The sequence below is a fragment of the Calliopsis andreniformis genome, unplaced genomic scaffold (genome assembly GCF_051401765.1).
Source record: "Calliopsis andreniformis isolate RMS-2024a unplaced genomic scaffold, iyCalAndr_principal scaffold0048, whole genome shotgun sequence".
Classification (NCBI taxonomy): Eukaryota; Metazoa; Arthropoda; class Insecta; order Hymenoptera; family Andrenidae; genus Calliopsis; species Calliopsis andreniformis.
In genome coordinates, this window is record NW_027480457.1 from 4,195,232 (window position 1) to 4,208,876 (window position 13,645).

Below are 13,645 nucleotides of genomic sequence, written 5' to 3' on the forward strand. Positions count from 1 at the left end.
GTGGTGAACGGTGTGTGGTAGAGCCTCTGGCCGTTATCAGCCACGAAGCTATCAGCCGCTAGTTATAGTGGGTCTCACGCTCGCGAATTTCAGCAAAAGCCCAGATTGGTACGAGGCAAGCCTTATTGTAAGGTACGTTAAACAGAGAAAAGGAGGATCCCTCCTCTATGTACGTTCGCCTACCATCTTTATCTATATATTATACCAGCTATACAGTTCACTGCATTACCTTAGCGTTACGGCAAGGTACTGCTCACCCCTCCACATAGACTCGCCGTTGAGACCAGGGGTCGGGAGCTCACAGTTCAGCTCGAAATACTCGTTAGCTAACTGTTTCGGCTTCGCCGACCCTACCTTTGTCTAGACGCTAGCGTCGCTGACCGGCACAGACGGATGTCACGCCCAAAGGGTAAAATAAAACGTCACTCCGTACAATTTGAATGTTTCCACACGAAAATCTTTTACTGATCTACTTCTGTACAGAGAGGTTTGGGGCCTTGTATTAGTTTCGCTGCTTTGAAGAAAGTTTTCCCTCCTTTTGCGCTGGGTCCAAGGGCTACTTTTGCTCAGAGGGATGATTCAGGGCTTATTGAATCTTCGGACTGTGTTGTCGGTGAGGTGAATCATACAAAGAGTCATCGAGTCGTCGCACGGAGGAGGGCCAGCCACCTTAAGAACCAGGAACGGTCCAGGATCAGCCTCGGACCGTCCCTCTTTTTCGTCCTTTTGGGAACCCTCGGTCTTTGGGAATAATTTCAAAAAATAAAGGGTCTGTCCTTTTCAGGACACATGAAAATTAAATTGACAGTGTACACTTTCTTTGCGACACCCGATCTATACAGCCTCAATCGGTCCCCGTTAGATCCCTATATTCAGCGATTCTAACAACACTCATTTTCTACACGTCCATGTGGATTAAATATATTGAGACAATTCAAAAGAAAATCGGCCCGGCTGCGTAGAAAATGAGCATTACACCGATCGACAATCGGCTAGCACTCATTTTTCAATTTCACGACGAAAACCGGACAGCAAAAACCAAATAGATAGATATTAGATATTTCGAAATTAGATATTTCGAATTTGAGTTAGAGGTGTAATGAGGAGCATATTCTTGACGTATTAACACGTTCGCGACGGGGTGTGCCACCGGTGGTACATTCTTGTCTGTCCCATGGGACGGGATGAGCCACCGGTGGTACATACAGAAATGTCCCGCATACAAGCCCGCCCCACGGTGCAGCCAGTGAATTCAGGCCTCGTCGCGAACGTGTTAAACCCTTAAATTATATAGAAAAGAAAAATCTTTTTGATATATTACATCATAAGTTTCTCCCCGTAAAGTTCTTATACAATAATTTCTCTTTACTACACATTTTCACATTCGTATTCATTGCGAGAAGTTATTATGTATTTATGTATTTATTGATACTTGTTACGTATTTCATAAATGTACTAATTAATCTGATACATATTTTTATTACATAATATAGCATAAATACTGACATTTCAGAAGCGATGGATTTCGGAATAAGTAGGTGTACCTTAATACTTTTATATGGAATTACTTATTCCACTGAATTTAGCTATAAAAAATTAAACACCTCATTTAGAATAAATATATTGCTACTCTGATATTTGATTTTTGCAGCAATACATCCCTTGTAAATAGCATTTTCCCTTATTACTTGAAATTCTAGAGATGAATAAAAAAGATAGTTTAGTAGGATACCTTATATAACGGGTTATATGATAGGCATATTTTTTCATTTACTGGCGTTATGAGCGCCAGTGGTGAAAACACAATATGTTTTCAACATTCAGTGCTCGAAAATCGCAGAGGGGGCTCGAAAACCAGTGGTTTTTCCGGAAGTTGATATTTCAGAACATGAAACACAAAAGCCCATTTAAGGAGGTAGAATACACCCATAACTTTTCGAAATTACCAGATCAGTATCCATTGTTATAGTTTTCGTTACAGGAATAATATTACCTATAGCCATGTAACTATCTAACGAAGGAGAGATGAAATCACTCTATGGTTCCTAATTAGCAACACGACTTGGAAAATTTCCCTCTCCACTACATATGTATACTACTACACGAATCACATATATCTAAGCTCGGCACTTCGATAGCTGCGAAAAGTTGAGAGAGAAGGCAAATGTGACCCATACTCTCTCGCTCTTGAAACGCTGAGATTCAACTGTTGAAGTTGCCGGCCAGCGACACGGGCAGCAGACGATATTTCCATTTGTCTAAACATTTTCATTTTTCGATTTGTTAAATAGAGTCAGTGGCAGATATACTCGTCAAAAGGCGTGAGACCTCACAAATTTTTTGAGTCTCATTATAACAAATAAATTATGAGCAATACGTATTATTTTATTTTTATGCAAAATTAAGAATATTTAGATTAAATATTTGAAAAAACATTTGTTCCATATTCATCGCGATAATAATGTAGCTATATAATCTACACTCTAAGTGTTAAAAACTAACAACAATTCAATAAACTTTCATCCGATTTGCTTGAAACTTTTGGTGGTTGTTGCTAAAACTATTATGTTGAATTGCACCGTTGTATGTACGGAATTTCAGGTGAAGTGATGAATACGTACATATTTTTCGGGACCCTACCTTCCGCGTCCCGAGGTGACTACCTGTTCGTAAATCTGATATTGGTGAAACCCACAGGGGGATGTTAAAGAAATTTTGAAGGATGAATCCATAAATGATAACGTTTTGTGGAATATCTCTACGGGTATTTTCTTATGAACAACTATATCAAGTTTATACACATATCTTTGGAAATTAATAATAGTATTCTCAATGAAAGCAGTTGAGTAGCTGCGGATAATGATTTCTTTCTAAATAATAGATCTTGCGTATGTTACTCACAAGGGAACTACCCGAAGTGATAATCTCCAATGTTGATGCAACTTTGTAGGTTGGTAGAGAAACCAAAAATATTCCACACATATTTTTTTATAAAGGGGTGAAAACAGCCCCCAAAGTCGGGGGGGGGGGGGGGGGGGGGGGACATATTTGGTCTCCTATCTCGAAAACTATTAGGTATAGAAAAAAAGTGTAAATTGGACGATTACGTATTTCTCAGTAACAAATCCATCTGCATAAATAGTTTTTAAAAATACCTATTTTTTTAAACAATATATTGAAAAATGTCATATTTTTGTTAATTTTTCCGGTAAAATGTTAATCAATTTTCTCGCAAATTTATGTGTAGATACTATATATCAAAATGCAAGATACGGATATTTTGGAATTATGAATTTTTGCCTTATAAACAAAATAATTACATTCACAGTTTATCCGTGTTTTCTGTGGAAACGAGCCCTGAAACGAATTATTCCAGGAAAATTATATATTTGTATGATGTTTTCACCATTATGTAGTAATATATGTTGTAAATAGTTCATTAAAAGAAGTCCAACAAGGAAATGTGGAAAACGGATTCATAGTGTATATTTTTATACGTCAAAAATGGTTGAAGTAGGGAGGGCGTAGTGAGTAATTTGGGCCTTCCACCTTCATAAATGAGAAATAAACAAGCTAAGAAATAACACCGCTCATACTGAAAAATCCCAAAATGAAATCAGTCCTCCTCAGAGATTTTTACAAACGTAAACGATATTAGGCCCAAACAAATTTAGCCTTTGATTATGGTCCAATTGCCCTCATACTTGTAGGCTTAAGGTCTTGAGCGTGTTACAGATAACTGACGCTTTAAGCCTTCTATCCTTTTTATGACAGTTACTTGCTCCGATTAGTTCAGCTGCGATAGAAATCTGAACAATTCAAGAAATAATAGGAGCCTTTCAAGCTAATGTAAACAGCAGTGCAAATAAGTTTATAATTTTTGCTTCAGCCAACAGTTTTTCGCCGCGCTCGCGCTGATCATCATCAGCTGTGCATTGGTTTCTAACGTTTTAATGAAATATTTACAACATATATTACAACATAATGGTGAAAACATCATACAATTTTCCTGGAATAATTCGTTTCAGTGCTCGTTTCCACAGAAAACACGGATAAACTGTGAATGTAATTATTTTGTTTATAAGGCAAAAATTCATAATTCCAAAATATCCGTATCTTGCATTTTGATATATAGTATCTACACATAAATTTGCGAGAAAATTGATTAACATTTTACCTGAAAAATTAACAAAAATATGACATTTTTGAATATATTGTTTAAACAAATAGGTATTTTTAAAAACTATTTATGCAAATGGATTCGTTGCTAAAAAATACGTAATCGCCCAATTTACACTTTTTTTCTATAGCTAATAGTTTTCGAGATAGGAGACCAAATATGTTTTCCACCCCCGACTTTGGGGGCTGTTTTCACCCCTTTAACATCGAATATAGCCGATATAAAAAAATATGTGTCGAATATTTTTGGCTTCTTTACCAACCTACAAAATTTCATCAAAATCGGAGATTATCACTTCGGGTAGTTCCCTTGTCAGTATGGAGACGACTTTTTACCGTTTTTAAAACATTTAAATTGTACACAGTATTTGTTACGTTCCGAACAGGAAAATTTCTAGCATTGTCCTCATTTTGGCCATTACGTCGGCGGATATGTGTCACAACACTGTTTCAATTTTGGAAACTCCTGATCGGGCATACACCAAGCCTTTGACGTTCTAAATTCGAAATTTTGTTTGATTCATTACCTGCTCTCTCCTTTGAGTCGTCAAAAGTCTGCGTCGCTTATTAATGTGTGTGTGAGAGCATGAGTGGGTGTGTTTGTGTATTTTTTCGAAGCCTCAAGAATGGACCGATAACACCTGTCAAACAAAGAGTGTGTATTCTGACATTCCAAAAATGCGGGTTCCCATGAGACCGGATAAATGTAGTCAAGATGCGTGCGATTATGGATCTTGTCACAAGCCATACATGTCGTTACCTGCAATATTCCGTAACATCTGTTGCGGATTGTTCATGTTAGCTAAATGTACCTGTATTTTGCTTTAATAGAGACGGCCATAGCTGATTTCAGGAAATGAATTGTAACGTGTCGATGTGCTGGGAAGGTTGAGATGAGAATCTTTCGGCGTTCAAATTTGTAGCTTGCATAAAAACTGTAAACAGCACGTGACACGATGACCGCGTGCGCGGCGATGCCTCATGGTAAGCATAGTAACAAATGTTTTCGAAAATGACGAAAACCTAAGTGCGATTAGCTGCCGAAAATTCTAATAAGCAATGGCAAGTGCAAAATCTGTAGACACATGAATAATTGTAAAATCAAGAGCTGAGATACAGAGAGAGAACACACACAACACATTAAATACGAATTAACCAGCACGACGGCTTTCGTGACATTATCTCGCGTGATTTGCTAGGATCTTGCATCGATGCGGCAGATGATCTATGTCTAGTTTTCGCTATCGATCATTTTCTCTTGACAAACGCGAAGTGCGTGACGAGAGCCTGTGGGTTAAACTACTTTAATTTTTCCTTCCTCCTTTTTCTTAATTTATTATTTCATTAAATTAATCTATTATTTCAAATGGGAGTGAATGGACTCATTAACTGACATTAAACAATCTAAAACGCATAATCCAGTTTATGGTGTAATTTATTTTGTGATAGTTCTAAAATCGTTGCATGTGATTCTTTTTCTCTTTTTATTGTTATTCTAGGTGTAATCGGGCAATATATACATGGATCGACGACCGGGATTCCACATTCTTTTTATAGATTTTGATTGGATATTGGCATTAATGGGGAATTGACGACATGGTTCTGTTTCTTGATTTTGACTTAATTTTGGCTCTAATAGAGAATTGCATTGTTAATATCTTCAATTGTAAATCGCTTATATCATTTGAATATTATTTATTTTATTATTAGCATTGCATTTGAATTTACTATAATGTGGGATACATGTGCTCGCCTTTTGTGTTCGTATGACTGGAAGGCCATTAACGTCGCGAGGCATTTGGAATCTTCCTGAATGTCTTGTAGCCACAATAAGGTATGGAAGCATACGAGACCAAGTGCATTATTATATATATCTTCTTTTTTGTTTGTATTGAATATTGTGCTTTTCTTTCTTTTCGCTCATCTTTCTAATACTATGTTTCCTTTTACACTTTCTTCTTGTTTTGTTAAATTAATTTCAAGATTTACTAAATCTCGAGAATATATATTTTTGTTATTTTTGTTATTTACATGTATATATTGGGTTCCATAATTTATTTGTTCAAGTACAATATAATACTAAACCTCCATCTCTTAAGAAGTAATCATGTGTAGCGGGGTCTATACAGGACTAGATAATTTCCTAACCCATTTATCATTATCCTCCTGGATAATTAATTAATAAATATAATAGATATTCTCACATTGTGTCCGAGATGTTCTTCTATCTATAGACCGCTTCGCTATCGCGACCACACTACTATTCTGCATAATCTCATTATTAGTGATTGTTAAGATACAGTAATTACTCGGTTAGTCACTTCTAAAGAGTGCGAGTTTATTAACTCGTAAAATACAACTCACGAGTCACGAGTGGTCTAGCCAGCCCGTAACAAACTGTAAGTATCAAGCGCAGGACGAACTCCACTCGTAATACATTATTTCACAAATACTGTAGTTCTTTTGTACAAATTTTCATTCATAAATAGATATCTAAAGAATATATTTGAATTTTTCTATAAAATAAGTTTGTACATATTACATGTACATACACATACATGCATGTATAGATTTCATAGAGAATTGAAATAATGCGTCTGATATTGCGGCCAGCCGCTGCATTCAACACACACAACCACACACAACCACACACAACACATGAGAAAACAAATGTAGTAAATCACATATATACAAAGATGTTGCGTTGCGCGTATTTGACGCTGCGTCTAGGCAATGGAAATTTCTCAATAAAACACAAAGAAAAGAGTAGAAGAGAATTCAAATATATGTACATGTTAAATACGTATTGATGAACGAAAATTTGTATTAAAAAATCAAAAGCATACGTTGTCACGCACTTATACGTGAAGACGAAATTCAGTGCGGTAGTAGCGGCGATTTTTCACGAATATCTTGGAAATTAAAGCCGACCGCCTAGTATATGCATAAGAAACAGTTGTTCAGAATGTTGTCTTTTATAACATACTTGAAGGTCATCAAAATCGGTGAGGGCGTCACACATCAACAGGTTCATCAATATAATTTTGTGACACTGTAAGAGATAACTGTAAAATATGTAAATAGTAAAGCGAATATACCATTATTGTAAGATGATAAATGCACCATCTTACCCCATATAAATGATGTGGATAAACAATATCAAAATAAAATTGACAAATCAAATTTTTTTTAAAACACTGTGTGATATTCTTTCTGCACTTGTACAAAAGATAAAATTAAGTCCTTGAAAAATGTATCTTTTTTAAAACTTGGGCTCACCAAGGAAAATCGGCCTGTGTTATAAATAGAAATAAAAAGTATCACTGACCATCTTATCCTAATCTCCCCTATAAGTTGTAGAATCAAGTTTTAATTATGAGACAAGAGTGAACTGATCGTGAGGCTTTCACGTACGAAAGCTAATTTTTCAATATTAATAAATTGAATTATTGATAGTTCTTCATTGTCTGCTTATGTAGTTGCTGTTACTGTTTCTGTGTGATGAACATGTAATGAAACTTAATGTTTTGAAGAGTGCTAAAAAGTGAAAGCTTCAAAAAATTCTTATTTCTGTAGAATCAGCCATATATATATATGTACATAAATAACTATTATAATATTAACTTACCTTTTACTTTAGTACCAATCAGGTTAACTTGCTCGTCGTAAGATTCAACTATACGAAGAAATCTTATCCAGTTGCATTGACGTTTGTTCAGACTATAATTTGAATGAAATACCTCATCGTAGCAGCCATATTCACGTCTGATCTGAAATTTATGATAAGTTCATATTTAGACGATCAGGATAGTCTCATTGTCAGTTCTTTCTGTTATTGTTTCGTAAAATCTTTTCGTCGTATATATAACATACGTTATGCATGGTGGTATTCAGCCTGAAGCAGGCCACTTAAATATTTCGCTTGTTTTTAACGATGCGATAACCGTTCATGAATCATTCTGAAGATTTTGAAAGAGAAGTATTATGGAAGAACAACTTTTTTCACGAATGACATTTTTTAAGTTTTTTTCCAATCGAAATATCGGTTCGTGTACACAACATTTGTTTATGTCAATATTATCGCTATCGACAAACAATTTTACGCATTTGTAACATAAACAGTAAGTTTACATGCAATCCTTACATTATTTTACAACTTCATAAAATTTGGTATTCAAGATCATTTGAAGGTCATGCTATCAACATTGTTGAATGTATTTATTCATCTGACATAAGCTCCAATAGAAAAAATACACGTTTTTTTTTATAACAACACCAATGACCTTGAAAAAAACCTAAAAAGAATCATTTGTAAAGAAATTTTTCTCCCATTGTATTCCTTTTTCAAAATCATTCAGAGTGATCCATGAATGGATATCGCGTCGTCAAAAGCAAACGGGATGTTTAGGTAGCTTGTTTCAGGCCGGACACCCTGTATCGGCTTTTAAGTAGCAGTTACCCCATCAGCGGCATAATATTAAACACGTTTTTCTCCTATCATCATTTTTCGAACTAGTGGGACACAAAAGATACATAATAAAATGCCGAAAGCCATAAATTGTCATCTTCTTTAGTTTGTTATAGAAAATATATTAAAAATGACCCTTTTTGTAACCTTTTCCCAAGGAACAAAAATCATGGTTTTGCACTTGCTCAATATTTTCTCTTTAAATTATTTCAAAAGTCAATCATATAGTACAATAAGTCACAATGGAAAACAGAATAAAAACCAGCGCTTTTATCTGATGATTGCACACTCGATTCATTCATCATTAAATAATTTAAAAAATTTTTATACCTGCTTCTTAACTTGTATAATTTTGTTATATTTTGTTATAATGCGATAAGTCACTTTAAAAAATTAATATTATTTCTCCCTGATATTTTCCAACTATTGTGATTCTATATGCATGTACCTTGCGTCTTTTTGTCGGAAGATATTATGCCTTTTGAAATAATGTCTATTTTTAAGTTTTTTAAATTCAACATTCTATACAGACTACTTTTATTTAAGTTGAGAGTATTGTACATTCTGTTATGTTCTCTCGAATTCACTTTGAACTTAAAAACTGTTCGTATAAATAATTAGTAGAAGTTACCATTAATCTGTCAAAATTGATCACTTACTTTAAGAAGTCTACCGACGAGATTACTTACAAGAAAAAAGCAACAATTTTAAAAATAGTACCACTCTGCATCAACCAATTAAAAAAAAAAGAAATAGAGGCTCTAATTCGCAATCTAAATAACCACAAAACTCTTGGGTAGGACCTGATAACAGCAAAAATGGTTAAAGATCCACCAATTAAAAGTATAAAATACATAACTATTCTGAAGTCTCATTTAAACTAGTCAGGTTACTTGAATTCAAGCCTCTTGTATTCAAGTAGCTTGATGTCAAGTTTGTGTTCACACAGGTCATGTTGCTTGGATTCAAGTGGTTTCAATTCAAAAATAACTTGAATTCAAGCTGTTATACAAACATAATAAAAATGGCGTCGAAAAAGGCGGTGCATGCTCATTATTTGGTTATGTATCTTCCAAACGGGACATTCACTTTTAACAGATTTCTTGACGTTCACACGTTTGTGGATTCACTTAATGTTTGCCCTGTATGGCACAATAATGATCATGGTATACATCAATTAATGTGTATTTTGCAAGACAAGAAAAAGTTAAAAGAACGTCAACTTTACTTGAAGCTTGAAAGAATATTTCAAGTCAAGCAATATAATACGTTCACATTGGTCAAATTGCCCCGAACCATTTGGATTCAAGCCATTTGAATTCAACTAATTTGACCGATCTAAACGTGCCTAGATGAAATAGAAACTTGAGGGGATCTTAAAAGTCAAGTAAAATAACAAGTTCACATTGGTCAAGTTGCTTTAAATCAATTACATTCGAGCTACTTGAATTCCAATAACTTGACTAGTCTGAACAAGGATTAAGTGAAAGTTTAAGTAGTATGGCATTAACACTTTATATTTCTGCTAACATTTTAAAGTATGTCAATTTGTGAATTATATATTTCAAATTTTTTCTTTCTTAGTTGAAATACTGTGCATCATTTCAACTAAGGTAAAGCATATGTTTTGCATTACTTTTTCAATATACTTAAAAAATTATAACATTTGTTGAATTTGTTTCAACAGCTGATAAAATATAGCTGTGAAAAATTGTTAACTTCATCTACAAAAAAATTGAACATGATCATAAAAACGTTAGAAAACTCACAAAAAGTGAAAATACAATCTTTGTAACGATTATTCTGAACTATATTATGAGATACAAAATAAAATTGTATCGTCCCACAAACAAATACTTCACCAATTAATACTCATACACGATACAGAATGCAGAATAATTTTGATAACTGGGTTGAATTGTAGTTCTTCAAGTGAAATTAGAAACATAGGCTAAGATTTTGCATTGTTTAATCAGCAGTATGATCTATCAGTGCACTTGCACCTTTTTTCTACATAATCACAATTTTTTTTACATAATCTGATTTCTTGTGTTATTCTATATATTAAAGGTACAAGGTAAGGTAATTGAAAACACAATACTTCATGAGATATTTTATTTTCTTTCGAAAACTTTAAGCAAGTAACTCAGACAGTTCATAGTTACATTTTAAACATTTCTTTACATTTTTCATTATACATATCGCCCAGACGCAAGAAAAGCGACACAGTTCACTAAATATTTTTGAGTTAAGACCATGAACAAATTTTGTGAATACACTTCAATCGATTGTTAAGAATTGGAGTAACTTGAACTTCGAAAACAACAGAGCAATTTTGAAATTATTTAGTTGTACGTGGATTAGAAAATCTTAAAAATCGTTCGAAACTAACAAACGGATTAAAAGGGCGATTATCAAGACATGAATAAAAAAGACAAACATAAATTTGACCAGGTTTTAATACCTAAAATTTAGTTCTTCAAAGAATATTGTTTTGTCCTGTAATTAATTTTGTTCATTGCTCATAAATAGTTTCTTGCTTCTCCTGAAAAATATATTTCTCTGAGTTATGTCATTTTCGTGGCAGGGGTGCAATATTTTTTAGGTATCTGTTCAGTATTCGCATTTAAACAATGACTGTTAATTTTTTTTCTGGAGATGTTTATTGAAATAAAAGGTTGTAGATACACTTTATTTTTAAAAAAATTTCGTAAGAAAAAATCAAGGGGATTCAAAGTAAGTGAAAGTAATGACCTTATGAACGTGATTGAATTATACCAAATGATTTTTCGACATCGGCTTCTGTTAAATATCTAATTATAGTGTGGGTTTTGTAAATCTGTGCTCGATTTTCTTAAAGTGTTTTAAATAGCATTCATACTGTAATGGAATAACACCTAACAGATTTAGCAGTGCAACTTCCAAAAAATGCCAATATTGTTCATCGTAAAGTAGGTAATATCCATGTCCCATGAGAAGTCCACCGGAATGCATTGCATTTAACGCATTTCAGAGGACTTTTCATAGGACACGAATAGTACATATTACATAGTGGGAAAGTACAGATCGAAGAGTCTATCAAGATTTTCGCACCACACATTAACGCTATATCTTAACTATTTCTTCTAGGATATGGGCTTTCTCTATAATTTTTCTGCATATTCTTTCTTGTTAGTATGTCTTAAAAGAAATTGATAAAAGTATCGTTAAAACTTCTGCGTGTAAGCTCTGTTGTATGAGACAGATAATAAGGATGAAATTTGTACAGCTTCAAAATTAGACTGACCTCCAATCGATAGCATACTTTGTTGCTATTTGTCATGTTGGACTAGAAATACTGATATTCGCATATGCTAATACTTGTAAATTAATATCTTCATTTTGTACGATTTGCTTTGTACAACTTTGTATCTACCTACATTTTAGTCATTCAGAAACGCTGTTCTTTCTAAATACAATACACCTCTCGAAATTGAATGAAATGTATATTTAAAAGCTAAGCAATTTAAACGGTATCTAAGAATAGGACAATTATGATAAACTATTTGCGTGTCTAAATATGTAGGATGTCAGTAAATACAATAGACGCATGATGATCGAATGCTAATACAATAATTGTGCAAAAAATGGAATATTTCCTAAGGTATTGTGTTTCCAATGATCTTGTCTTATACCTTTCATATGTAAAATAACTCTATGAAAAGGATCTATGGAAAAAACGGGTTGAGTTTCATTTAAAATAAAAGTAGAATAGTGCTTTACAAATATAACGATGCCTTTATAAAAAGAATCAAAATTTTTCTTTTAGTTGCATGTCACCCTCTATAGTTGTTCAAAATATAGAGCTTAAAAATCGGAATGACAGTGTTTGCACATTAATGCGAATCACTGTACGACTCTGGAATACAAATATATACTTAATGATATTATTAAAATAACCATATGAAATTAAGAACAAAACCGAAATATTAATGTTAAGTTAAGAATTTACCATAGATTTATCTGATTCCTGCCGTTTGTAATGCTTCACAATTTATAAGTGGCATTTATCTTTTTTAGTTGCACACGTATAATACAAAGAGTAAAAGAAACATAACTAAGAAATTTTTGTGCAACAGTGTTCAATACTCTGTAACGTTTTTAAACACATAAAATCATATGCAAATGTACATTCATAACAGAATGATTACTTACATCATTGTCGTCGAGAAGAGAATAGAGATCGATCTTATCAAATCGAATGGATCCTTGAAATGGATAAACCAATGTCCCTGATGGAATAAGTACATTCGACCATACCGATATTCTAACGTCTGTGACTAAACTTCCCGAATCATCCTTGAAAAGACTCTTACATGTAGAACGATCATTAGCAAGTACTAAAGAAAATTCTTTAGGTATCAAAACGCAGGTTTCCATAACAAAAACACCGTAGAGGTATATTTGGAAAAGTCACAATTATTGCTTCAAATTTTCACTGTAACACTTCTTAACAAAACACGGTCGAAGAAATGAATTCTTGATATTACACGAACTCTATTTTTATTTTTGTTAAATATACAATTAATTCAAATAGTTTTGCTAAATTCTACGAACGGGTATAGGCTTTCAAATAACGAAACTGAAAATTATTAAATTTAACTGTCACAATTGATTAGAAGGAAAAGCAATGTTTACTTGCTCAATTATTTTCACTTTCAAATAATCCGATTTTATCTTCAGGCCATTTAATTAAGATGTACCACAACTATTCAAGTGCGATAATAAAATACACTTAAAGCTTCCCGTTTTCAATTCTTTCATTCGCGCAGTTGATTATTGAACAGTATAGACCTTTTTTTGAAAATTCAAAAGAGTAACAAATTGAAACTATGTTTCAGGATAATAAAGCAAAATTTCAGTTTCGTGCGTGAGGGTTGTTCGTCCTCCAAGGTGCAAGGGCCTCGGCTGACTGGATAGGATTAACCGACTGATCTTGACCTTGCGACGGGTTACCAG

The 13,645-nt window shown here is 33.5% G+C and overlaps 1 protein-coding gene across 1 annotated transcript in view; it reads right to left on the bottom strand.

Annotated features, from left to right (window-relative positions):
• LOC143187503 (uncharacterized) overlaps positions 1 to 13,066 on the bottom strand; it is a 124,532-nt gene extending 111,466 nt beyond the window's left edge. Inside the window, exons 1-2 of the mRNA XM_076391716.1 lie at positions 12,842 to 13,066; positions 7,808 to 7,949 (exon numbers count right to left, since the gene is read on the bottom strand). Coding sequence (XP_076247831.1) covers positions 7,808 to 7,949; positions 12,842 to 13,066 — 367 coding nt within the window. The remainder of the gene's footprint in view (positions 1 to 7,807; positions 7,950 to 12,841) is intronic.
• Between the last annotated feature and the right edge of the window lie 579 nt (positions 13,067 to 13,645).